General features: G+C 41.7%; 1 protein-coding gene and 1 long non-coding RNA gene across 4 annotated transcripts; one reads left to right on the top strand and one right to left on the bottom strand.

The window, feature by feature from the left end:
* Nucleotides 632–14,256, bottom strand: LOC110396238. The gene is made up of 4 exons (XR_002436864.1): nt 14,174–14,256; nt 8,764–12,275; nt 5,179–5,254; nt 632–1,331 (listed from the first exon to the last, which is right to left on the bottom strand). It is a non-coding gene; the product is annotated as an uncharacterized LOC110396238 (long non-coding RNA).
* On the top strand, nt 14,282–26,762 carry CFAP206 (cilia and flagella associated protein 206). Of its 3 annotated transcripts, none has more exons than XM_021391736.1 (13): nt 14,282–14,395; nt 14,556–14,680; nt 15,251–15,334; nt 15,633–15,723; nt 16,683–16,871; nt 17,093–17,251; nt 18,272–18,480; nt 19,267–19,386; nt 21,064–21,262; nt 21,697–21,834; nt 23,798–23,991; nt 24,904–25,047; nt 26,487–26,762. In XM_021391736.1, exons 2-13 carry the CDS (start codon nt 14,573–14,575, stop codon nt 26,715–26,717), a joined length of 1,866 nt encoding a protein of 621 aa, XP_021247411.1. In that variant the 5' UTR covers nt 14,282–14,395; nt 14,556–14,572; the 3' UTR covers nt 26,718–26,762. The 3 variants fall into 3 exon arrangements, with proteins under 3 accessions (XP_021247411.1, XP_021247412.1, XP_021247413.1); XM_021391737.1 differs by having other exon boundaries at nt 14,303–14,400; XM_021391738.1 differs by having other exon boundaries at nt 14,329–14,459.

Below are 26,900 nucleotides of genomic sequence, written 5' to 3'. Positions count from 1 at the left end.
CGCCAGTGTATAATCTCTAGCAAATATCAAAACAGACTAGCCAACAAACAGGATAAAAAGCACAGGAGCCAAGCAACCAAGTGGCTGTAAGCTTGGGCCAGATACTGGAGTGACGGGAAGGTCTGAAAGTTGACTACCCAAACGACCAGGAGGTCAAAGCCAGAGATGAGAGACTGTGAGGTCTGAAGATTGGCTGCTGGCAAGGTCACAAGCCTCAGAATCAGCTATCAAATTTGCACTTGTTTCAGAAAAAGAAGTTACTCTGTCTTATAGCCCACTTGTCTGGGATGCAGTTGTAGTTCAATTGACTGATGGAGACTGTGGCTGTCTGCACTGTGGGGTAAGAGTACTCTGTGGTGAGCATTAGCACTAGATCCCTCGGCCATCTAGACCAGGCCAAGTGTCCCTGTGAGGGCATATCCTGTGCCCTTCCTGGCTTACAGCCCTGGGGGCATGTTTGGAGCCAGGTGACAGGGAGCTGAGATCTGGTCAGCTGTGTCTGTACACATACACATGGCAGGCCTGCCGTGGGGTCAACTCACTTGCCAGTGTATGCATAGCATATAACAGCCTGTTGGGAAGTGGTGTTACTTCTCCTTGCCTTTTGGGAAAGGCAAAAAACATGCTTTTTTTTTTTTACTATTTTCAAATGTTAAGGTGAATTTGCAATGGCTCTGCTTAGGAGCAGCTTGTCCTCTTAAGCCTGCATGCTTGGTTGTGTGGAGATGGACAGAACCACACAGCTTGGCATCAGTGAGTGGCTTTGCAGTGTAAATGGACAGACAGGCTAGTAAGCAGTAGGACCATTGCTGGACCTGGAGAGCCATTTGTAATTAACACTATTCAGTATTTCATAGAAATATTTTAGGAATGAATTTATCTACCTAAGCCAAGTTAAAGAGATCTCTTCCCCTTCTAGTTGTACTCACTGCACGATATTAATCACAGTTATCTTATGTACTGGAAAAAAAAGTCAGTTTTTCATGTTCTACAGGTTTCTGCATGTGAGATACTTACCTGATGAAATCTGTGAGTGCACAAACTGTTGGTAGTTAATAAAAACTGGCAGTTTGGACATACGCACAAGGCTTTCACTGTGTGAAGCAGAGACAGCATATGTTTTTTATTGGATTTTGTTGCTGTTTGAGAAGGACTGCTGTCTGAAAAGTACTGCCCACATTACTTGCATTCTGAATCAAACTGAGCATGAATACGTGCTTTTTGACTGTTAGTCTGGATGAGGCAAATAAAGAAGCTTTCAGATAACATCTGGATGCTATGGTACCGGTGATGTTACATATTGATGGCTGAGTGCATCCTAGGACAGGGAGCTGCAATGAATAATACAGAAAGCAGGGTATCTCTATTAGTCATTCAAGATACATCTAAAATTCCCAGAAATACCATAGTTTTTGTGTCCCGGAACAGTGAAACTTTCTGTCTGTAGCAGTGCTGTGAAAGACTGAAACGTGGGTTGTCTAATTACTGGAGCTGAGCAGCTGAACTAGTAGGGAGCTGTAGAGTGTGGCTGATAAGCAGCTAATTAATAAACTAGAGACATCTCGCTCGTTAGTTCCTCAAAGGCCTGCGGAAGAGATGTGCAGTATCTTTAAAGGAGGATATGCAGACTGTGAAACTTCTAAATGCTTCACAGGGAGAAATGAAGTGTGAAACGAACTAATGATGTGGGCAATGTCTGCAATGTGAGCACACGCTCTCTGTGCATGTCAGGCAATTAACGACTGCAGAGCTTCCTGGGCAACAAACCACAGAACAACCATGCCTTGTCCATGCATATGTGTACCATACACTCATACCTGAAAGGATAATTGTGATTTAGGTTACTGGTGCAGTTTCTTTTGCTGTGTTTGGTTAGCAGCAGTCCAATGTTACGTTTGCTGCTAATTAAAATACAGATTGAGTAAAGGAACTTCAGTGATTAAGCACAAAGTGCATCAAGTGACTATGAGAGGTGCAAGTGCTGGAGAAACTGGCATTAATGCTGGGTAACAGAGACATTATGTGGGTGTTTTGGGGGTACGTAGAGGAGAGTTTGGCCTTTGGAAATGATGGCAGTGACTGGATAAAGGACGACTACTATAAGGAAGAACGAGCCAACAACTCCAATAGGAACATGGTTGGGAGTGAAGAAACTCCTGTCTCCTCCAGTGTAGATCTAGCTGCAGAACCAGATGTAACTAGCAGTTAGTGTGTCACCTGAGCTTTCTTTGGACTATGAGCAATTGGAGAATCAGATAAACAGCCTGATTAATAAAGGCAAAAAAGCTAATTCCAACTAGAAGGGTAAATAGAACTGCCATACCCTAACTGTGACGTGGTTCTGCCCAAATCTTGGCACTTTTTCTAGCTGATCAACTATTTATCTTGAACTTTATTAAACCTGTCTCTAGCACTTTGCTTTTTTCTCTTAAGAGAAGCCTATTTTCCCCCTCTACTCAGTTCTCCCCCTCTACTCAGCTCTTGTGAGGCCCCATCTGGAGTACTGCATTCTGGCCTGAGGCCCCCAGCACAAGAAAGACATGGAGCTCTTGGAACGAGTTCAGAGGAGGGCCACCAAGATGATCTGAGGGCTGGAGCACCTCTCCTATGAAGAAAGGTTAAGGGAACTGGGCTTGTTCAGCTTGGAGAAGAGAAGGCTGCAGGGAGACCTCATTGTGGCCTTCCAATACTTGAAGGGAGCATATAAACAGGAGGGGGAATATTGTTTACATGGGTTGATAATGATAAGACAAGGGGGAATAGTTTTAAACTAAGACAGGGGAGGTATAGGTTAGATATTAGGAGGAAGTTTTTCACTCAGAGGGTGGTGACGCACTGGAACAGGTTGCTCCATCCCTGGAGGCATTCAAGGCAAGGCTGGATGTGGCTCTGGGCAGCCTGGTCTAGTGGCTGGAGATCCTGCCCACTGCAGGGGCATTGAACCTAGATGGTCCTTGAGGTCCTTTTCAACCCAGGCCATTCTATGAGTCTGTGATTCTAAAAGCACATCTGCCTTGTGCTTGTTACTGCATCTTGCCTTTGTTTCATGTTCTTGGACTCTTTCAGTGTGTAGCTGCACACTTCTGTTATGTTTACCCTAAGACTTCAACTTCTTGGGTGACGAGAGAAAAATCCTACACATTGAGGTATCCAAGCAATGTATTTTTCCATTATTTTTCTTATATTACATTCTTCCCTCCTCTGATAAATTTTCAAAAGGCACAAGCATTTTCAGTTTGGTGTAAATGGACTGTTGCTGGCCAAAGCTGAACTCCACTCTTTTCTTCTTTCGCAATTTCTTGTGACTTCAGACTGCTGATGCCAGATTAGTTGCACAGATCTGGGTACCACTGCTTTTAGCCACTAAAGGTGCAGTCCCTTCCCTGTGCTGCCTTTGGTATCCCACAAGGGTTCTTAATTTTTCTGTTTTTTTTTTTTTTGTTGTTGTTTGTTTGTTTGTTTTCCTTCTTTTTTCCTTACTTATCAAGTATTGCAAATATTAGGTTTTGGAAAAGAGTGGTCTAACACGAGGCTAGCATCTGAACTATTCTGACTATATACGTAAGACTTTAAACATCTCTTTACTTTTATATGTTTCTGGTGGTCCGCCTTTAGTATGAGGTTTATAATTCTGATTTATACACAGTTCTGACTTCTAGTGGGGATGTAAAGTCAGTGACCCAGACCCTTACCTTTAAACTTCACCTTGAAGAATCTTATAATATCTTATAGCTGTAGGACTCTGATGATGATACACTTAGCTGTTTTGTGAGCACCTAATGCCCTTCTGTAACATTCCCTCTGAAATACTATGTCTGTCTGCAGAAAAATGCTTGTCTGTGGGTCAACAGACTAGATGGTTCCACCTCACCCCTAAAACCTGTTCACTGTTCTCATACTTCTACCTGAAGAGCTTCACTGTTTGATGAGGTTCCCAACTTTACCATTCAATGACTTTCTACACGTTACATCTCATTTCTCACTTCTGAAGGATATTTCTAACAGTGATAATGATCTCTACTAGAATGTGTACTTTCCTGTATTTTGAGGAAAATTACCTTCCATATATTTTTGTATCATAAAACTTCCTTACTAAATAGGAAGGAAATTATGAGACTTTGGAAATAATGATCATTTTAATAAGAGGAGTTGAGTTCTTTGAAAGGTGACCTGACTAGAGCATTTAATTACATTAAACTTTTACAGCTGACTGTCGTGAGAAAAAGGCTAGGGAGCAGACTCCAAAAATATTGTTCCACAAATGACCCATTGTTTTATGTTCCCTAGCTGACTTCATAAATGATCTGCACAAGTCTTTGTTTACAGACATAACTTTAAATAGCCCTGAAAAGCATTTCTTGAAGGTTTTCCTCTAAGGTCTAATATTTCTGACAGCCAAATACTTGTTTTTCCTGACTTGCTGCTTTCACTGGCTGCCCGGAGGAATCAAGATTCCAGTGCTTGTTAACTCAGGTCAGCTAGCTAGAATGTCTCCTTAGCCATCTTTTCTGAATTCAGAGCTTAGCCTGATAGTATTCAGCAGATGCTCATCATACATTAATTCAAACAGAAGTGTTCTTAGATGGTGCCAGTCATACATGTATGTAAATGCAGTACTGCTCTGCTTGTGCCTCATTCCCTTTCTCTTTAAGATGGCTTTTAACCTAGGAGATGAGGTGAGGACATGATAGGCAGGATCCTCTCTTCTCTGTGTCATCACGGTGACTCTTGGCAGATCACTTGGATACCACCATTTTCTTGCTTGGAAGGATGAGGTTGTGAGCATGTGCACAAAGCCAGTTTTGCTTTAAGTCAAACTTAACCATGAAATGTAATACACAAGAAAAGAGCCCTGTGTAAGTTTTTTGTTTGAGGAAGTGGAAGGTGGAATGCTGGAAATGCATTGCCACATGAAATTATAATGTTTCTTTGTGTCTTTTTGCTAGTTTATTTGTCAGTAGAACCAGATCATGATGCAGAAGATTTTGAGCAAACACAATCTCAAAGCCAATGTTCTCTCAGTTCTTGTTTACCTTGCTAAAAAGGAGCACTTTTACTTTTGGGCACTGCCTCACAGCATATTTAAGGCATTCTGTGGCTGAAATTACGGAAGAGGCTTTACAATAACATAGGTGGGTGAAAGATATGTGTTAGAAATGAATAATCTATACTGCTTACCTTGCACTTCAGCAGAGAAAGTGAGAAAAATCCATATCAGAAACTCCTGGAGGTTCTTGCCAAGCTGTAGCAGGAGCTGTCATGGTAAATGCAAGAAGCATGCAAGTTATCCAAAGATAGGCAGTCTGAGAAAAAGGAAAATGTAGTTTATGGTACTTGTAAAGAGTACCTTCATGAAGAGTTGCTGGCAAACAAGAGGAAAGTGTCAGAGAACCTCCGAGGACTGCAAACTTGGTAACTCAAAAGAGCCAGGGTGCATGTTTCTCAAGCACATCAAACCACTGAACCGGCTTGAAACACTCCCAGCACCAGCAAAGCTAGGGTCTCAGTGCTGGCTGAGACAGAGCTGAGACTCAGGTGGCAATGCTCTCCAAAGTGTTGCAAGGGAGCAATAAAGGTAGGATTGTTTGGGGCATAGCTCGTAGTACAGACTCTCCCCATTTGTACAAAATGAGTGTTTCTTCATTAAAACTGGAAAATTACTTTGGACTTGGAGCTACAAGTTGAAAACAGATTGCTCCCTTTCACTTTCTGAATCAGGTGATATCTGAATCAGGTGATAAGAGTATCCTTTCTTGCTAAACAGACATTAGCATTATCTTCAAGTAATGCCAAATTTTCACAGAGCAAAGTGTCTCATGCTAAAACTGTACTGTTCTTCCCATCCTCTTTTTTTATTTTGGCCCAGCTATTTGCTGTGGTGCTATGAACTGGATCAGGGACCTGATCTTCTTTAAAAGGGGGTGCTCAGAGTTTAGGCAACACAGATTTATGCAGATTGTAATGAAACAGGACATTTGCTCCTGATTCAGCAGAGAATGAGGTAAATGCTTGCTGGCATGTTTTATGCATTATAGTCAGTCACGTGCAGAATATAAAGGAGCTGGATGCTGCCGTGATGTTTGTGTTAAGCTCTTCCTAAACTCTTTCATCCCTGAGTCTGACTCCATTTCAGTGTTTGTTTTTTATTTCTTTACAGAACTTTTTTCTCCACTAGAAACTAAGCCACATTAGTGAACAATTGTCAGTAATAAACTGGATGAGTCTAGCATTAAATTAACAACCCTAGAGGTCTTCCTTTAAAGGGCAACTCTTAAATTCAACAGCAGAAAATAAAACAAACTGTAAATGTGTTTGGCTTTTGACTTTGATCTATAAATATACTTAAAACCTTGCAGCCTTGTGCTAATAGCATGGCACCAGAAAGTAAAGACAACTGACGCCATCATTGTAATAGGGAAGAGGAGGCTGTTCAAAGACATAAAAAATAGCTGTGTCTCCCATTCCTCAGTGCGCTTGATCACTGCTAAGCCATTATTCTTCTAACCAATTTATATTAGTTACCTATTACATTTGGTGGCTGTTATATTTAAACAGGAGAGTCATAGAATCATAAAATATCTTGAGTTGGAAGGTACCCATAAGGATCATTGAGTCCTACTTCTGGCTCCACACGGGACCAAAGTAATTTGTCTATAGTAATTTGTCTATAGATAATTGAGAATGGAAAAGGAGTCACGTTCATGAATATAAATACATTCAGTAACAGCTATATCTTAGTTATTAAATAGTACTCTAGTCAAGACTTGCTGACCTGTCCTGGACATAGGACCGTAGACCGTCTGGTCTGGAAAACTCTGTTAATGAGAGGAGTCCAACCTCCGTAACGACCTGAACTGATAGTTCTCTCTGCTACAACCCACGTTAGTTGAAACCAATTGCCACAGTCAAGAGCAGAAAATTCCTGTGCCTTCCGTGTGCTTTGAAGCATGACTCAATGGAAAAAGCTGCAATATTCAGTTCAGTTCCGTAAGCTGAGCTTTGCAAGTGAAAGCTTAGAGTAACTAATTTTACTGCCAAGGAAAAGTTCTCATGCCTTTAGTTCTGCTGCCAAAAGCAGCTGCATTGGCAGCATACCGGGGAGCTCCTGGCTGACTGCTGAAAACCTTGCAATGTTACCAAAACCACCAGCCACCCAGTCTGCCGCCAATGGGACGTGAACTCTAATTCACCGACATTATTACTGGTCTATTAGAGATGCATCCGCGTGGCCGAGACCTTAATCTGTATCTGCGCTGTGCAAGCTGCCACATGCCCTTTCAGCTTTGCCAATCCCAGACTGAGCCCTGCAGAGCCCATCCTCTGCAGGGCTTTTGCTGAGGACAATGAGGAGCGGGAGTCCTTTCATAGTGGAACATGGGACCACTACAGTCTCTCCAGAGGATTCTTGGACAGCTGCCAAGGAGACAGTAAAACTTTCTTTTATTCCATTCAGACGGAAAATAAGCTGGGATTCCAACACACACCAGCAGAAATCTTTCAGTACCTGCCTCCAGCCTTTGTAGCTTTAAGTTGAAGATTAAGATGTTGGAATGTGTGCTATTCAAAGATTCTCCCAAACAAAAGCCTTCTAATACTGTAAAAGCCTGAAAGCCTGAGCTTCAGCTGTTCTGGTGCTTGGTTCTGGTTAAGCAGCAATATGTCAAGTGACTTGGAGTGGGTCTTGGAAGTCTGGAAGGGGAAAAGGACATTCATAGTGTTGAAAGACTGCTGGAAAGAACTGGGCTCATTTGTAAGTGAGTAGTATGGGTTCCACTCTACAAGGTGTTTCGAAAGTCCCTGCTGCTGCTTCCTTTTTCTTTCTTTATTAAAATTATTTTTCCTATGAGAATACTAAAACTGTGTATCTCTTTTTCCTCCTCTAGTAAAAAAAATGGCTTTTGGATACTAATCCTGAACACAAAATCAGTATACATCTTAATTAATTGCCTTGCAGCCTTGCTTGGGACAGAAAGATCTTTGCTTCTGCAATTTACTGACCAGTTCTCACCCAACTTCTGGCACAGGAAGCAGGCTGCAAAACTTGAGGGATGTGTTGCTGTCTAACACCCAGAGAAAGATCAAGACCCATTGGGACCCCACAGGGGGAGCAGCAGCTGGTGCCAGGTGTTGGCTTTTCCTTGGATCTCAAACTGTTCCTGGCAAACCTCTTTCTTCTGGGACAGCAAGAGTTTTGGTAAAACCAATTTATAGCATGAAGGAGTATCTGAGATCAATTTGTTACTGCAAGCAGCGCTGCCGGTGCTGCTGCGTATCTCCCAGAACTCCTTGTGCTTACGCTCTCACAGCACTTTCCCGTGAACGATCCTTTTAACAAGTGGAGTCATCCGTCCTGTGAAAAGCTTTGCAGGCACAATACTAGCCATAACGTACTAGAAAACCTGAGTGTCAGCTGGAATCAATGTGCCTTTCTACCAAGGCTGGCAAAACTCTTTGCTTTTCCCCTTTCTTTGCAGCTATCTTACTGAATCTCATGACTGCGGACTGGAGAAGTAGTGTGTCTGCTGAGACTTTTAAAAGGACTGACAAGAGTTTAAAGGCCACCTTCTCTGATGTGTGCTGGAGGCAAGAACTTCTTGCACAATATTTGGCAGCAGTTTCTTCTCCCTCCCTCTGGAAGTGACCGTCTTGTGATGCCACTGTGTGCATGCAGCATACATGCGGAGGGGAGAAAACATCATATGCATATGGAGTCATCTCTTAGCCCTATTTCACCCCCATCCATGCATAGGCCATTTCTCTTACCTGCTGTATTTTTCTCTTCTCAGGTCCAAATACTGGGAACGTTCACTCTGTAGCTGTTACTACAGATAAGAAGGAAGCACATTTTCTTGATCTGCAAGCCTCCAGCTGGACCCAAACTTCCATGGGACATGGAAAGGGCTTTATCCTTCACATGCTGGTCTGAAGTCCCTCCTGCAGCTCATCGCAAGGCTGCTCTGAGCTACCAAAGTAGGGAATTCTTTACAATCAACATAGTCTTATGACTGCCTCGCCCCCAGATGATGTAGCCACAGATGTGGGTGCTAGGAATGCCTGTCTTTATTAGAATTAAGGCTACAGTGCAGGAACAAAGCAAGAGGCTATTTTGTGCCTTCATACCCTGAGTACACTAACATTCCAACTGATACTGTGTAAATGTTTGATCTGCTGCTGGTATTTTAAGGTGTGGCTTGCGTGGGTTCTACTCAACTGGGACATGAACAGGTTTACTGCTAGATGTGCCCTTTGAGATGTAGCTATTAACCCAAGCTTTTGGGTAAGTTTCACCTTGTGGGGGTTTTTCAAGCACTTCTAGAAGTCTGATATAGAGAGAACACAGATATTAGCAGGCTGTAGACATATATACTTTCTTTTGATGTTCTGTATTTATTTAGCCATTTAGATGTGCATTATCCAGCATAAGCAAGAGGTCAAGCAAATGACCAGTGATCTTTCAGCCAGACATCATTCCAGAGTTACTTTCACAAGTACTTCTGAGAGCACTTTCCATGTTCAGGGTTGTCCAAAAAGCCTAGGAACTAGCTACCTTTAATACCAGTGAGAGCAAAGAATCACATTGAGTGCAGCTACCGGCCTTTGAACTGGCATGAAAATCTTTGCTTTGCTTTGGTGCCCATTTCTAGAATATATAAGCCTACGATGATGCTGGCAGAGGTCAGATGCTGACTTCTTTGTGAAATACATGCCAGTCAATGTGTGTTGTCTTTTAAACCTTAGCCTGAAGGCTACTTGAATTTTAATTAATCCTATCCCTAACTGAACTCTGAAAAGAAGTTGTGAAACCTGAAGTTTCACAGTTATATTTAAATGCTAAACTATCTTCAGGTTATAGTTTCCAGTGACTCACAGGTAAGATCTCAGGAAGTTCTCAACCTGGTGAGTGCAACGTTATAGACAACTGACGCATCTCGAACTAACACAAATGACTCCGTCCTTCAGTTAGTATAAAACAAGGCTTTAGCTATCAGATTAAGATGGTAATTGGGAGACTAAAAGAACTATACTCACTTAAGAATACAGTAACTACATGAAATTGAGCAGGAATAAGTATTTCCAAATCACCGCCTCTTGAACTTCAACTGTGTGTTGGTACACAAGTAGAGAGTAAGAAATAAAGTTCAGATAAATGAGCAAAGTCTGACTATACGTAAAGCCCATGGAAAGCTAATTCAAAGCCCCAGAAGAACAGCAAAACAATGACTTCTTTATCTGTAAGGAAAAATCCTACAAAGCTAGTCATACCCAGAGTTGGTTAGCTCAACTCAGGAACAAAGTATCTTTTGGCTGTGGCTTTTTCCCTAGCTCTTGGGACTGTAAGGCAAGGGTGTGATATCTTATGACATTTACATTCTGAGTCTTCCATCTTATACACCACAAATATTTAAGACTCTTCTAATCTGCCAGTAAGACCTTTTACGCGTGAAGTGACCTGCCAGAAAACCCATTTCTAACTACGCAAAACCACGAAGGATGTTTTCTCAAAACCCTCCTGAGCTCTCTGCTTATGATTGTGCACTGGAATCAGTCTACACGTCTTTAGAGCCTCCAGATCACACCTTGAAACAGAAAAAAATGGAAAAAACTCCAGTTTCCCTTCAGCTGTCTCCTGGTCATGGGAAGGACATGAATGGGAGGTCACAGTAAAGTTAACTAGGCAAAGGATTTTCAGTATTTCTTGCAAGACATATGCCTCTGAAAGTATTCCTTTATTTGTTTCAGTAAAATGGACTTAATGACCATCTCAAAGTCCTTTCCAGTCATATTCTACTTCTATGGCTGAATGACTTCATTAAATTACTTCTTTATCTGATGTTTTCTCTACTTGTAATTTCACAAATTGGATTCCTATCTCCTCACGTTATCTTCTATCTAAATATTGTTCTCATGTCTGTTATCAGGATTACCTGACATAGGAGACTGAAAAAAACAATCACAGCTTGCCAGTACTGTGTATCTATAGAAGCCTTAGAATCCATTTTTAATAGTAAAAGGTAAGAAGTGCTATCTCAGCTGTCCTTTGGTTCTCTAACAGCTACTAGGCATCCCATGATGCTAAAATATCACTTTTTTTTTTCCCCATTCCTTAGTATTTCTTTTGAAGGTTGCTACAAACAGGCATAGCCCTCTAAAGAGTTATTCCAGTATTCAGCACAAATCTGCAGGATCTTAAGCCTTAATAGCTGCTGTAGAAGAGAGAAACTGCACTGGGAAGAGAACTGTTTTTGTGCAGCACAGGTCAGAATTTTTGAGAAGGATTTGCAAATTTGTACACAAACTGCAAGAGCACCCATCTGGTGGGTAGGTTCCCAGCTAATCTGGGGAAAACACTGCAGGGAGGGCTCTGTTTCTGGAGGAGTACGGATAACAATCCTCTTCCCCTCCCAGCCTGATTCATTGATCATTCCCTTCCATTTTGACAGTTGAATGAAGGGTGTCTTTGTACAGCAGTGATGAGTCAGTAGTAGGAAAAGAGTGAGCTGAGTGAGAAGTCATCTTTCCAACTGTGGCATAATTACACTCTCATTATTAGCACACTTTCTTTCTCTGCTAATGGGGCCAGAGCCATAACAACATATTTCCTATAAGGCTCCCTCCTTCGTCTCCACACTGTATAGTTACGTTTCCATAACTTTGAAAGAAGTTCCTATAGCATGAGAAGAAAGCCCCATCATACAGGGTGCTGCCCAGCAGCAGTTTCTTACACTTCTTCAGCTTGTGGGGAAATTACTGTATCACATTTTTTCTGCTTTTGCATACTGGTGGGATGTGGGGCTGTTGCCAGGGCTCAGCATTGTGTGAGAAAGTAGTCTTGTAAAAAGATTAAAGTTACTGATTTTTTTATCAGCTGTGCAGACATAAGGAATAGTTAACAGCTAAGTGACCCAAGAAATACCAGTGTGTGTTTCTAACCAAACTGCAGTTCTTTTGAAACAGGAGGTACACACAGGAACTACATGATCTATATCAAATACTGTCTGATGAGTCCCAGGTCTACTTTTCAGCAATTTTTTTAAATAGGGATGATTAATGGAAAAAGCTGTTGACTTGTATTATTTTTATTAATGCCTTTGACTAAATGTTAATACTGCCGAGGAGCCTTGGGTAGCGATCTGCCTGAATGCAGCTGAACAGCGCATCTCTTGCAGGAGTTTCCAGTCGAGGCACTCAGTGATGTTATGTCTGGAATCAGTCCGCTCCCTCCTCTCTAAAGGTTTGAAGGACAAATAGCTCTGCTCCCCACCCTTCTCTGTAACCTGGCAAATACAGTGCATCCATTGTGCTGGCCAAAGGACGCAGGCTAACAATAATTTATTTCTTAACTGGGTTTCTATGATACTGTTTTTTTGTTTGTTTTTTTTTTTCCCAAAATGTTCACATCAAGGACAAAACCTGTTGTGCTGTGCTATCTGTGAATGAAGTCTAGGAGAAAAAATTTTCCAAGTTGAAAGCCAAAGTGAACTTCTTTGACCAACAAAATCTTACTGCCTTGGAGACACTTGAATCACGGGACCAGAGCTCTCAGTTCAATGAGCCTGATATGGTTGGAGCTGCAGGAAGGCACAGCCAAAGGAGGGAGCTGGGAGGAAGGAACAGAAGAGCAGTCCAGTGATCCTTTACCATATTCTAATAGGGAGGCTCTAACCTTTAACAACACCTTAAATGATTGCTATAGATGTCACCTAAGATCCCCTTATGCATGACTCTGCACCATTTCTTCAGTGAACCATTTCACATTTCAGTGAAATGGCTGTTTCCCTGCCACTTAACCTACCACAGCCTCTCTGGGCATACTGTGCCAGCGCTCTGTCACCTGCATGGTAAATCATAGAATCATAGAATCACAGAATCATAGAATCATAGAATGGTTTGGGTTGTAAGGGGCATTCAGGATCATCTAGTTCCAACCCCCTGCTGTAGGCAGGGACACCTCCCTCTAGACCAGGTTTCTCACAGCCCCATCCAGCCTGGCCTTGAATGCTTCCAGGGAGGGGGCATCCACAGCTTCACTGGGCAACCTGTTCCAGCGTCTCACCACCCTTAGAGTAAAGAATTTCTTCCTAATAGTCTAAATCTACGCTCTTCCAGTTTAAAGCCATTTCCCCTTGTGCTATCACTAGCACTGAATGGAAGCACTAAATGAGTGCTTCTTGGTGTTCAACTGTAAGCCATAGTGATTTAAAAGTGATGGTGCTGCTTTTAATGACTCTGCAAAGTAACATTTAAAATCCCTGTATCATAAGACCAGGAATCTCTTTGCTGGGCATGTAAATGGCTCAGACACACCACTAGAGGGAAGAGTGTCTCCACCTTCAGTGTGCAGCAGGCTCTGAGAAGCTTCTCAGAATGAGTGGTGCTGCACTGGCACTGGCTGCCCAGGGAGGTTCTAGAGTCACCGTCCCTGGAGGTGTTCAAGAACCGTGTGGATGTGGCACTGAGGGACACGGTCAGTGGGCATGGCGGGGATGGGTCAGTAGGTGGACTAGGTGATCATAGCGGTCTTTTCCAGCCTTAATGGTTCTGCGACTTTAATCTGTGCAGTGACTTCTGAGGAGAGAATGAGGGCCGCTGATTCTAGTTACAAGAACTCTGGATAAACTGGGCCTCCTTTTCCAGAAACGCTGTTCAAAATTTAACCTTAACACTAATTCTAGGGAAGAAACCCTGATATTTTGAACACAAAAGAGTGTTCCTCAACCTTGGGACCTCAGTGGCTCACTGACAAGGTAACTGCTCCAAAAGTAATGCCTCCTGTTTTATTATGTTGGCCCACAACATCAGAGGCAGATGTTATGGAGGCCGAGCAGTGGCTGCGAGCACAGTGAGGCGCTGGCTGCTGCGTTTCAGCAGCTGCAACAGCAACTGTGGGTCACCTCTGCTGGTGCAGATGTTTGTAAATGCGGCATGCAGGCTCCTGTTCATCACTGGTGAAAATGCACAGCTAATGGTGGTGACTGTGTTGAAAAATACTGTGATGTAACTGAGAACTTGTGCCATCAAACAGCATTATTGCGCTCGTTGCATCCATTGTAGTTTCCATGAAAGCAAATAGGAGGCATTACTTTTGGAGCAACCTCATACTAAATCTAAGGGGTTTAGATTTCTAAAACAGGAATGCAGACGACACATCCAGAAACCCCACGAGTTACGCTACCAGAGTGAACTCCCATGCCCCGGTTAGCACGCGCATGTAGATGCAGAGATACAGAAGCGCACCGACCCCGGCGCGTGTCGCAGCTGCAAACGCGCACGCGCCGCCCGTGCACGCGCGCGCCGCCCCCGAGCGGCTCGGTCGCCACGACAACGGGCAGGGCCGCGGCCGCCTGCGGCCCGCGCTCACCGGCTGCCGCCGCTAGGTCGAGCCGGGCCGGGTGAGGTGAGGTGAACGCGGGGGAAGCGGGGCGATGGGACGTCACCCCAGGAATGGCTCGAGGAGGCGGGTGGGTTAGGGTCGGCCGCCAGAGGAGGAGTATACGGAGCTAAAGCCCGGTGACATTCTGCTAACCGGCCTTCGTCTTTCTTCCTCGGGCCACCAGGGTGGCGTTGGCCCAGAATGTCGTGGGATCCGTCCGAGGGGGTCATAAGGCACATCATCCGCCAAGCGGGGCAGGAGTGTGCCGCCCACGGACACGCCGTCTCCGAAACAGTGGTGGCTTTCATGGTAAGAGCGATTCCCAGCTGCTGTCAGGGCGCCCGTGGTGCTCCATCTCCAGCTTTACCTGAGGCAAAGAGTTCCCCCGGTCCCCAGCGCTGCCCAGAATGAATGACGTGAAGCAAGGACATAAAAATCAATCAACTTCAGAAGTCAACTTCATGTCAGGGTACCAAAGTTGGAATGGCTGCGGCCCAGGAGTGACCCGAGCTGGGAATGGCTCTGTTTTGGGCTGCCCAGGAGTCCTAAAGAGCCAGTGGGTAATACTCGATATGGGGTCTTAGAAACATGAAACATGAAAAAACATTTTCTTTCCCCTAAAAAAATGTGAACATGGGGCTCTGAAAAGGCCATGGGCCCCAGGTCTGGCTTGTGGCAAAGAAGAGCAATGACAGGAACATGAACTGTTGATAAATCACAAAGAAAACCAAAATAAATGTTAGAAGACTCAGTTTTAATTATTTCCTCTCTAAGCTAAAGAACATTGACTACAACAGAGATTTTTCAGAACTTAAGAGGTTATTTGCAAGGAGTAGATGCTGCGATATAAGTTAATAGCTTTCTCTTGGCCATTTCTAGGTGAAAGCTGTTATTCTAGATCCAAGAAATGACTTTAATGTGGATCAAATCCTTACAAAAAAGGATGTGCAAAATCTTATCCAGGTAATTCTGACAGGATGGTGAGTGTCAGTACTTTGCTAAGACTGTATCATTATATACTGTAACCATAATGCCATTTTATTTTGATACAAACATGTTCAGAACTCTAACGACACTTTGTTATCATAGCTCTGTAGCTGAAGATTATGTGTTCACTCTGGTGAATGAATAGAAATTGTTGCATGTCTAGGGAATGGAGGGAACTGCTCTGCAGAGTTTTGAAACCTGTCACATAATCGTGAGCAGTTCAGAAGTTTCCAAACTCATTCAAAAGAATTCACTTCTCTGTCTCTCTCCTTAGCTCTGTGTTTCCAGACTGCTTGACACAACAAACCCATCCCTGAGCACAATTAAGATGCAAGTTTACTTTGATTTGAACTACGCAAACAGAGGTAATTTCAATATAATACATGTTTTAAGAGAAGCAGTTCATTCTGATTTAGGCTTTAATCTCTCCCTGTAGGGCTATTAATGATTCCTTTTTAAATGAATGCTGGTGGTAAAGCAGAATAACAGTCCCTGGAGAAATGTACTGTATAGGAGCGAGAGGTTTTAGCAAGCAAGGCTCAGGCTGCACCTGTGTATCTGGTAGAGAACCACTGCATGGAACTTCATTGATATATCTGAAAAAGAACCTGATGGTCTGTAAATATCCATAACTGAGAGCTGTGAACAAGTTTTGACAACTGTGGTTTTAGCCTAGTCTGCTTTGGTCTCATCCGTGGTAACTTCATATGGTCTCAGAAAGGGAGTGTGGAAGTGGAAGAAAAGTGAGATGGGGAGAATGTCTCTGCTGTAATGAACTTCTTACTTCAATGGGACAGTGAGTGTTGGCTGGAGCACAGAAAATAAAGCAAGAGTAGACAAAAAGTAAATGTTTCCAGGAGACTGGGAGTGTCATGGAAGTGTTTTCTTGTTAGTATGTAGTAAAAACAAAAATAAGCAAAACTGGGAAGCTGTTCCAAAGTCTTATGGACGCAACAAGCTCAGTAAGTCCAGTAAAACAGCTTGTGAGATCCTGCGTAATGTTCAGATTTGGTCATGTAACTTTAGATGTGTATGAAATGTGTGTGTGTGTTAGGTGTCCTACTGCACTCATGGAGTCCAGTGAGGCAGAGCTGCTGGTTTAAGTTACCCCGAATCATCTGGCCTCTACTGATGCTAATCTTGCTGGTTTTGCTAATATTTAACTTCACTGCAGTTAAATAGAAGAGCGTGATACCTTGAACGTGTCTTTCATATATCGGTGCTTCAGAAACCTTAAATTGGCTGTGGTTATGAATTGCCCAGTCTGCGTAAGCCAAATTCCAAAGAATACAGGTGGCTCTTTCTAACTGTCCTTCTTTTTTAGCTGAATTACTCAGAGAGCATCATCGTGTTCTGGAGGGCAGGTTGGCTCCTCTGCTCAGAGACATCACAGATAGTCGTCCCCGCATGCAAGAGGAAATGAAGAATGTGTATCAAATGATTGTTAGCTACGTGCTGCTGAGCTCTGGCCTGGGATCCTCAACAGACATTGAGGTCGTCAGGGAGGTAACAGGTCCGTAAACGCTCACTTGTGAAATCGGACTTCTTTTGTTGAAGAATAAAATGTCACCTTTTCACTGATCTTTAGATACAGATGTGATAAACTGTGATGACTGCATACTGCCCAAACTGTCAGTGCTCAGCCATGAATTTCTGCTTCCTGTAGTTGTTGTTCAGGAGAGGATACTTTTGCGTGTTTAACCACTTTTTTTTTCCTATTCTCTTAACTTCCAGCTGCCTTACAGAGTGTCTTCCCCCAGGCAGCTCTGGTTACTTTCTTACCACTCAGTAAGAAGGATAAAGAGCAACAGCTAAAAAATCTTACCATGCTAGTCACAGGAATTCGGTTGTACAACAAGGAATGTGGAAAAGGAGGAAAAGGCATCGATGACTGTAAGCATACAATTGCATTTGAGTTGTCAGTTCCTAATTAATTGTTCCCGACCTTCTTCACTGGAGTGCCTCCAGTAATATCCTGTCTCTCTAGATAAACAGCTTTGACCCAGGATCTGTAAACCTGAAGGAAAAAAACAAATTTAGTATTTGATTATAGGATTCCATACAGGCTAAGAGAGAATCCTTTGTGGTTTAGAATCATAGAATCATAGAATCTCTAGAGTTGGAAGGCCATCTCCCCTGTTAAAGGTCATCTCCCCTGCAATGAACAGGGACATGCACAGCTCAGTCAGGTTGCCCAGAGCGTGTGCCAGCCTGGCCTTGAAAGTCACCAGAGTGAGGGCATCCACCACCTCCGTGGGCAACCTGTTCCAGGTTGTCAGTACCTCAAGGACTACACATGTTAACTTCATGCACTAATTTACCCCAAGAAAGCATGTTCTTGGATCTCTTGCCATTAATCGAACTAAATGTGTAACATTTGCCTTAAAAAGCAGTTAATTAAGATCTTGAAAGGGCTCTGTTGAACCATTTATAATATTCTTTTGAGTAAGTGTAATGAGAATTGTTAAAAGTTGCTTGGGCATTACCTGTATTCCAACAATTTAGAGTTACCTCTTCAGATTCTTAACGTTCTCAAAAATGTTATGCATTTGGAAGCATTCTACCTGTTTCATGTGTAAAAAAAAAAATAAGTCAGTAGGCATCTTAGAATTTTTGAGAAGGTGCATTTGGAGCAGGGCAAGACTTACCTTTGTTACTGGTATTTTACAAATGAGGAAACCTGCCAGTATTAACTACTGAAGCGCATCTATTGTAAAGCAAGACTTCTCACAGTCCTTGACTGTTGTATTTCCACAGCTTTAATTCTGAGTTTACTGTAAGATACAGTGGATGAATCTAGTACAAACTTTAATGGAATACTGCTTGGCTCTAATACTGCACTGTAACCATTTGCTAACGATTTCAAACACTCTCTTTCTATGTACGTATCTTGTGTTTGTTCTGTATAAACAGTGCCAGCCATTCTGAATGAAGCCATCCCATCAGCTATCCAATCTATTGAGGCCCGCCTTAATGCTTGCCATGAGCTTGCCCACGGTTACACCGCTCTGCTGGAATCCATGCATGAAGACCAGAACAGATACAGGCAGCTTAGCTCTTTAAAACTAAAAGAGGCACTGTTCAATGTGAGGCAGTATGAGGCCTTCCTTTGCATCCTTCTGGTGAGATACCCTCTTGTTGTATCCCACGGGATTTTATTGCAGGTAGAGGGGATTCAAGTTACCTTCTTGTACAGTTCTGAAGAAATCAAAATCAAAAAAAAATGAGCAATGATCAAAATCAGATTTTTCTCAGTATATGAGAACCTACGTAATCTGTCATGCTGAGCTCAGTACTGAACTTGCTGGGTTTTGCTGCTTTCAGGTAAAAGGCAACACACGTGAATTGTTTGTTTCAGTGTGACTGTAATTCCATTTCATTCCTGGGGGTTTTCTTTTCTGGGGGCGATGTTTCATTTTATCACCAAAGAACTAAAAAGGTAGGGCATTTTTTGTGTTTGCATGCTGATAGTCTGCTCGGACACTGCGCAGATGACTGGAGAAAGTGGGATTCTGCCATAAAATACCTTGTAAGAAAAGCCAGGTGACCTGAAGTTACCTGAAGAAGATGTGGAACAAGAAGATTTGCTTCTATTAAAAGCTATCTCCCAAAAGAAAAATGAAAGAAAAATTCTGCTTGTTCAGTTCATACATCATCTCAGTTTTAGGCTGTAGACATCCCCAACATGTGCAGAGTCATCCAAAGTCTTAAGAACACAATTTAAATTCCTGAAACTTGTCATACTTATGAAGATCATGGTATCTGTCTTTTAAGAACTGCTGTTTTTTTCTGTGTCTCCTGTGTATCATAAAGCTTGAAAAAATATTTCTTTTAATATATCTTTTTGTTACTAAATACTTATTTTTTTGACTATCATACTTCTTACCTGAAGTACATTCTTCTTCCAGTCTGACGCAGTTACAAGTAGTCAAGAAATGGAAAAGGTGAACGTGCAGTTTGCAGGAACCATGGAGCAGTTAAAAAGCACCATTCACAATAAGGACTCCGTAGATACCAAAGAAGCTTTTGTAAGTATTTTGAATGGAAAACCTATCTGGTTTTAATTATTAAAATTTAGGAAACCATTACAAAATACTTTGCAAGAGTGGTTTTGCCCAGTTTAAGAAAAAGGCTGCATTGTTTCCTCTCTATTGTAACAGCACTCTGCCTGCTTTTTTGGAGAGGCACCTAAACTATGGGACTTGATCTCAAGGTAAAAGGAGAGCGAGGTACAAAATGAGGGGAAGGAATGAAATACTATTTTATTGTAAGTGTCTTGAGTCATTTGTCAGTATTTTTAGAATGACAGCAATATTTTCCTGTTTTGTTTCAATGTTGCATCCTTCACAATAAATAATTAGAAAGCGAAATAAAGTCTAATGAGGATGGGGGGAGGAAGGAATATTATGCACCCTGTGCCTACTCTGAGCAGAAAACTTATGGAAACAATGTGTTCTGGCACTGAATGTGTGCTTGCCATTTTACAAGCCAGACGTTTTCATTTGAAGAACATATATGCTGCTCATCGAGGTGCCCAAATCAGTTTTTCTCCTGTATCTTCACAAGGCTTAAGTGCTCGGGACACGCTTTAACACAATGGTAAAGAGAGAGGGAAGGGATGGGTAGCCTTTCCTCAGGGGTGGGTGAGAGAAGGAAGCCCAGTTTAGGCTGTGGAACAACTTCTGGAAAAGCCTATCTCTTCCCTGGGTGAGAGGAAGAGTCTGTGAAGATTTGGTTCACTGACCCAAGGTTAACCTTTCTGAATACACATTACCTTTCTCCCCAGAAGCTCTCTCCTCCTGGCTGCTTCCTAGATTTCTTCTCTTCGGGTTGGTTAGTTGTTTCTTCTTCTCTGCTGAAGACAGAATATGTAATGTGATTTGATTTCAGATCCTTTGCAGATGGAGATTTCCTTGTTACAAAACAGATTTTGTTGCCTTTGGCTAGTTGCTGAGAAGCTGAATCCTGCGGGAATGTGGAGAAGCAGGATGTCCTGCCACTTAAAACTATAGAATAAGGACTATATTTGTAGTAAGCCTTTATTTTAGAAAAAAACAGTAGATTTTATTAATATTCTTTTTATTCTAGTTTGTTATAGCAAGAATGGTTTTGATCCTTGCTTCCTTTCCTTTCATTTCTTCCAGTTTTGTAACCTTAACATTTTCACCCTGCTAATGATGCTGACAGATTGCAGAGCCAACTCTTTTGACCGTTCATGTAATAATGCTGGTAGCACGCATGAAATACAATGCTGTTAGCATCCATCTAGGATTTGTTGAAAATTTTCTCATAAACACTGCATATTTAGAAGTTACCAAACACATAATTAAAGTAAATACTTACACTCCAAACTGAAAGGCTTCTTCTACCTGTGAGTGCACATGGATGTCAGCATTGCTGCTGGGAATGGCAGCTTCCAGTTTTGTTGGGAGCCCTGTAACCATCCAAGTGATCTGTTCAGAAAAGACCGTAGAGTGAAAAGTGACAAAATATCCTTCTGGCCTGTGGCCATACGTAAGTGCTTGGGCACTGAGATGGGAATTCCATTTTCCAAGCCCTGGGCTTCCCCCTGAGTTTCCGGGTGCTGAAAGCCTTGTAGATCAGGTCAGTTTTGTTCACCTCAGGGATTGTTGTGCACAGCATTTGGGTTATGTCACAGACATAAAATGATTCTGGATTTCAGATAATTTTCCTTTTTTTCCTAGCCTCTTTTTGTTGCAACTTTTAACCTATGGACCAGGTTTCAGGATGAGATACTGCTGCTAAGCTTCCTCACAAATATGACTAACTGTCTGCAACAGTTCTTGGAAGCCCAGTCACAGCTTTTTCCTGAGGAACTGCTAGCATCTCTTCTGGAAGGAGTGACTGTGAAAACTGATAAGGAGAGGATAAGAGAAACCATGGGTACTGAAAGTTATTACCATTTTGTTTTCCTTCCTTTCTCGAGATTATTGTGGTGGTGGTTGTTTTTTTTACCAAAATTATTTTTTTGTAAAGATGATACTCCCAATAAACCAAGCTATACTCAAGGCAATGTGTCATTTGTGAATGGATGAAAACAAAATAGAAGTACTTAATATTACCTTCCTCTTGTAGTTCTGTTTCCAAAGAAAACTAATGCTGTTAAAGCAGGATCCCACAGTACTGATTTTTCAGTCCTTCAGGACTGATTCCTTAGGATTTCTTCTAAGGTAGGTCTGAAATTTGGATTTGGGGATCTTGGCACTGCAGATCCCTCTATGAAGACATTAGTAATTGGCCCAGTCTGTAGCTTTATTGTGTTTTAAGCATCAGATGTGTTGTTACTGAAATCCTTCCCTTGTTAAACCGTTTCTTAGGGACAAAAGTGAATGCTTCTGACTTCAAGAACCAGGAATGGCTTTTTCCAGAGAATACCGCTAATTTTGATCAGTTGTTAATCCAGTACCATGGTTTCTGTGCACATGCAATTGGTGTAAAAGGCCTCACCCTTCCAGGTATGCATTGTAGTTAGATGTTCTCCTTACTTTATATGTTCACAAGTACTAAGGAAAATGTGAAGACATATTCTGGATGTGTCCTCTTCTGTTAATGCTGGAGTTCTGAATTTTCATATACGTAATTTTCACTCCCAGCTAACTTATTTCCCTTGTTGAAGTGCTATTCTTTAAGAAATGTCCAGATAAAATGCCCAAAATAGAAGGTAGGAAGGCTTCGAGAGAAGGTAGGTGCAAGCAAGCAGAAGGAAAGGCAAGATGAGATGGATTAGTGTTTCCTCCTTGCTATTTGTGCATCTGTAAAACCTACATTGCAGCTGAATGCAGGTTTGTTTATTGTTGTCAGTGTGTTTTCATGCAGTCAATGGAAAATCTGTTTGCTGCAAACACACACATTCATGCCTTAAACAGTGGGTATATATTTAAACAGTAGATATCAAGCACCAAAAGTCTTCTCTGACAAGAATGCAAAATTGCATTTAGTGGTCAACTAATGGTTGGATTTTATTTGGTTTTGTCTAGGGTCACTTGTCTTGAAAGCAAGTCTCATTTCAGCTACTCCATCAGTTTGTATTTTCTGTCTCCCTATGTTCTATAGAACCTATCCATATAGGCTATTTTAAACCTACAGGAAGCTGGGAGGAAAGTACAACAATTTCTTGGCAGTATTAACAAATACATGTTTTAATGGTGGTGTAAATATATTACACTTAGCGCTGCATATGAGAACAGCTGTCCTGGGTTGGACTGAAGGTCTCTCCAGCCTTGTATCTGGTTGCTGGATGTGGTCAGTCACGAACACTTGAAGATCACGAGAAATCAAGTAGGAGTAGTCCTTCCTTCATTATACTCTTCCCTGTTCTAGCAGTCAGTGGTTAAGGGATTACTTCAGATAAATGTTGTGTCTGCACCTTTCTGTTAAATAATCCTTGATAGAGATTTTTCATTTATCTAATTGCTTTTTGAATCCATGTAGAGTTTGCCATGAGGTATTCTTACTGTCATAAGTCCTACAGTTATAATTATGTGTAGTATGAAAAGTACCTCTTTCAGAGAAGGTTTTAAGCTCCAGCTGGGTAATTTCATCAAAGATCTGGTAGTTTTTTCTATTAGGAAAATTAGCAAATAGTCATTTTATATCTGAAGTTCTACAGGTTTTATAACCTTGTACCTTGTTATTTTTCTTCAGTTGCTTGCTCTCAGTGCTGAGGAGGCCTCTTTCTTTAACTCTTCCTCTGTGAAAAGCATTCCAAACCACTGATCACTCCCAGCTCACCTCATTTAATTTTTGTTTTTTTGATAAAAGCACATGTAGGCTTTTATCATTTTTTCTCCCTTTCTGTATCCTAATAATTCCTGATGTTATTCCTGCTTTTTTTGATTGCCTTTGAGTAGTGCCATTTAGTATCTTCAGAGCACTGGCTGAGATGATTCTAAGTCTTTCCTAGACAATGACAGCCAAAACAGAGCCATTCATCGTAGGTGAGCTCAGTTTGTGTTTTATTTGACAGGTTATTTGGCTATTATTGACATTAAATTTTCTCTTTTACTATATTGTCCAGTTTCTCAGCTGCTGCTTCTGCTTCTTCACTTAATTTCAGTGTTAGGCCCCTTGGTATAAAGGGACTGCTGATCTGCAGTCATTTGCTGGAGATTATAGGGGTAACATTTCTGGGTATGGGCAGTGTGTTTTACACCCTTGCTGTAAGTGTTTTATCCATTGTTTTTTCTCACAGACATAGAGTCTAGTCTCGACTAAGGCATAGTGGTTGGAAAGTGATCAAAAGCAGTTGTGATGACCTAAAGAAATACACTTTTCTGTATTTAAAAAACCTTCTTCCAGAGATCTATTCTGATTTCAGAAAAAAAAAAAAGTGAAGCCGACTTGAGGGAAACATATGACCTTGATTAAAAATACCTTTTGGATTGCATATCATGGTGTTTTGGTTTTGTTTTTCCTTAGGAAATCCCGCTATTGGAATTTTGAAGCACAAGGACAGATGTTATGTTTTCAGTTCCAAAGAATCTGCATACATTTTTGCTCAAGATCCAGATAAGTTCATTCAACTGAATGTAGAAAAAGCAAAAGAACACGCAGAGCTAATTCAGCTGCTCGACCTTCACCATCAGTTTGGATACGTTGCTCCACATATGCGGGTACGCATTGCCTATGCTGAACAGCTGTTGGATTGCTGCTTGGTCTGTTCTTTCTAGAACATAAAAAGAACAGATGATACCCAGAAGAATAATCTGCCTGTCACACAGGATGCCTGATGGTCCATCTCTTCCAAATCTTCAGGGTGCAGATAAGAAACATCTTCCCTTAACATTCTCACCTTGTCTCTTCCTAGGAGAATGTGTGGAGCTAAAGGATTACAGTAGCAGTAAAAAGAACTGCTCATCCTTAGCCTAGAAAAATGTTGTGCCTGATGTTTCTTTTCCTCATTTTTGCAAAATGAGCTTAAAGGAACAGAAAGTAAATGCAACCGAAGATGTGCTAGATAGCATATTAACTAGAGCTTTAGCTCAGAAGTTCATCATTATGTGTCGGGTGAGGGTGTAGTGATATCTGGGACAGAAATTAGGGAATGCATTACAAAACAAAAGGGGACTTGCTAATAATGAATGTGACAGTTCTACTGTGCGAAATCCAAAGGCTTGATTTGGGTGTGTTAGATTTTCTCTGTATTGCATCGTGAACTTGAAATCCCTAGCAATGCAAAGAACATAGTCTCGAACTGACCCTTGGTGAGAAAGATAAGGTTTATATCCCACCGCTGGCAGAGAATGACAGAATTGTTATGGTTGGAAAAGACCTCTAAGATCACTTAGTCCAACCGTCAGCCCACCCCCACCATGCCCACTGACCGTGTCCCTCAGTGCCACATCCACACAGTACTTGAACATGGTTTCTTTTAATTTTAGTGGGGTCAGAGGATTAAAAATATTTTTGAATGTAAAAATCATTATCTATTTGCAATTTACAGGTTTGTAGGTTTCAAACTGCTGTCTTACTTAAACGCCTGTATTCTTCTCATTAATGCCTCCTTGGTTTTTTCTTCCATCCAGGTAAGAAGAGCAGACAAACTTGTGATGAAACCAACCACAAAATGTGACAGTGGTACTCAAACTGATACTCATATCTTGCCTCCAACTATTGTGAAGTCCTATGAGTGGAATGAGTGGGAACTGAGAAGAAAAGCTATAAAATTGGTTTGTATTTTGTTACTGTCAGATTTTCATGTCTTGGATAACAAGCTTCGTATGAAGTTATTGCAAAGTATTGTTCTTTGCAGCATGAGTCTAAATTTATCCAAGATGCATATGGATAAGTGCATAGGATGTGTTCAGCAGTTTATCTTTAGCATAAGCAATGGTGTATGTTTTCTAATAGTTGAGCACGAAGAGCTTACGAGCACATTTGTAGCTCATTGGTTTGATCTGTTGAGAGACAAAGTGCTAAGGGTGTTTGAGAATTGGGATCTAGCCAGAGAACTTGAAGGGTTAAAATATTACTTTCTTAGAAGACATAAGATTCAGCTGTAGATTGTCTACATGTGAGTGCTTCAACTTCCTTTACAGTCACGAGAGATCTAGCTAGTGAAGTCTTGGATGGTGTTTGGGCTCCTGATGGGAAAACCAAATTACAGGCTGGTGTAGTCACTCTCCAGCCTCCATCATCTTTGACTTCACGCTCCACTGACAGGACTGGACTCCGGGAATCTTCTCACTTACATGTAGGGGTCTGAATCCCACAGTGTGAGACTGTATTTGGTGTATTTCAGTGATAACATCATGTGATTTACAGTGTTATACACCATTGCTGACATAAAAGAGGGAACATACACTTTGTTGTTTTAAGTGCTGATTTTCTAACTTTAATACTTCATAAGAAGAGGTTTTGTCATTTTATCTACAGCAGTTGCTATGATTAAACATAGTTTTATTATTGCCATCGTAATCATAGAATCATGGAACCGCAGAATGGCTTAGGTTGGAGGGGACCTTAAAGATCAGCTAGTTCCAACCCCCCTGCCATAGGCAAGGTTGCCAACCACTGGATCAGATAAATAACATTATATTTTGCCTCTTGCCAAGGGGCTACCAAGTAATGTCTTGAAAGAAGGCTTTTTCCCCTTTTTATTTGATAATCTGTGATGCCAGCCACCAAACCTCATTACATTTGATAGAAACTAGAAAAAAGCTTGATCCTATAGTTTAGTTATCCACAATACTCGGGATACTCAAATTTGTTTTGGTTTGCAGATGCCCAAAGAGATTCATCTACCCACCGTCACATTCAGTGTACTCTCCAGTTAACTGAAATTAATTTCAAGCACTGCTAGAATTTAGAAAATCACATTTTATTCTGACAGAAGAAAATCTTCGGCATTTAACAAAATTGGAAGAACAGTTACCAAAGAAAACACAAAACCAGCAAGAGGCTGACTTAAAATTACGTTGGCTACATAGAGGGCTGTCCACACATTCTGTTAGTCTCAACAGTTAGTCTGAAGTGTGCAGTGTTACAGATTTGTGAAGCCCGTGGATGTACAGAGTGCAAATGGAGAATGTGTAACACCTGTGTATAACAGCAGTGCTAAAACGTTCCAAAAAAATTTTGCTTCACCTGATTCTTTTTGTGTCTTTAGGCCAATCTGCGTCGCAAATTAACTCATGCCATGCAGACTGATCTCAGCCATCTGAGAAGGGAGAACTCCACCCAAGTGTACCTGCCCAAAGATGGCAGCACCCAGACGAAGCGTGACAGTTCGAGCAGTGTACCCAGACCGCAGATTTTCTTGGCTGGTCTCCGAGGAGGATCGTCTGCTGCTACTCAAATGGTCAAAGTGGACTTAACAAGAGCAGTAGATGAAGCCTAAGGGAAAATGAGAAACCTAAGGAAATATATTAGTTATATATAAGAATCTCAGCATATATCTGAACTGAGTTACAGAAAGATCATAGAATCATAGAATGGTTTGGGATGAAAGGGACCTTTAAGATCTTCTAGTCCCGATCCCCTGCTATAGGCAGGGACACCTCCCACAAGACCAGGTTGCTCA

The sequence above is a fragment of the Numida meleagris genome, chromosome 3 (genome assembly GCF_002078875.1).
Source record: "Numida meleagris isolate 19003 breed g44 Domestic line chromosome 3, NumMel1.0, whole genome shotgun sequence".
NCBI lineage: Eukaryota > Metazoa > Chordata > Aves > Galliformes > Numididae > Numida > Numida meleagris.
This window is presented reverse-complemented; position numbering and strand designations above follow the sequence as displayed.

Excerpts from the sequence above, each read along its gene's own strand:
- CFAP206 (XM_021391736.1), top strand. The coding sequence starts at position 14,573 with ATGTCGTGGGATCCGTCCGAGGGGGTCATAAGGCACATCATCCGCCAA. Across the intron at positions 16,872-17,092 it reads GGTCGTCAGGGAGGTAACAG|CTGCCTTACAGAGTGTCTTC; the intron begins GTCCGTAAACGC and ends CTTAACTTCCAG. Across the intron at positions 18,481-19,266 it reads CCTTCCTTTGCATCCTTCTG|TCTGACGCAGTTACAAGTAG; the intron begins GTGAGATACCCT and ends TTCTTCTTCCAG.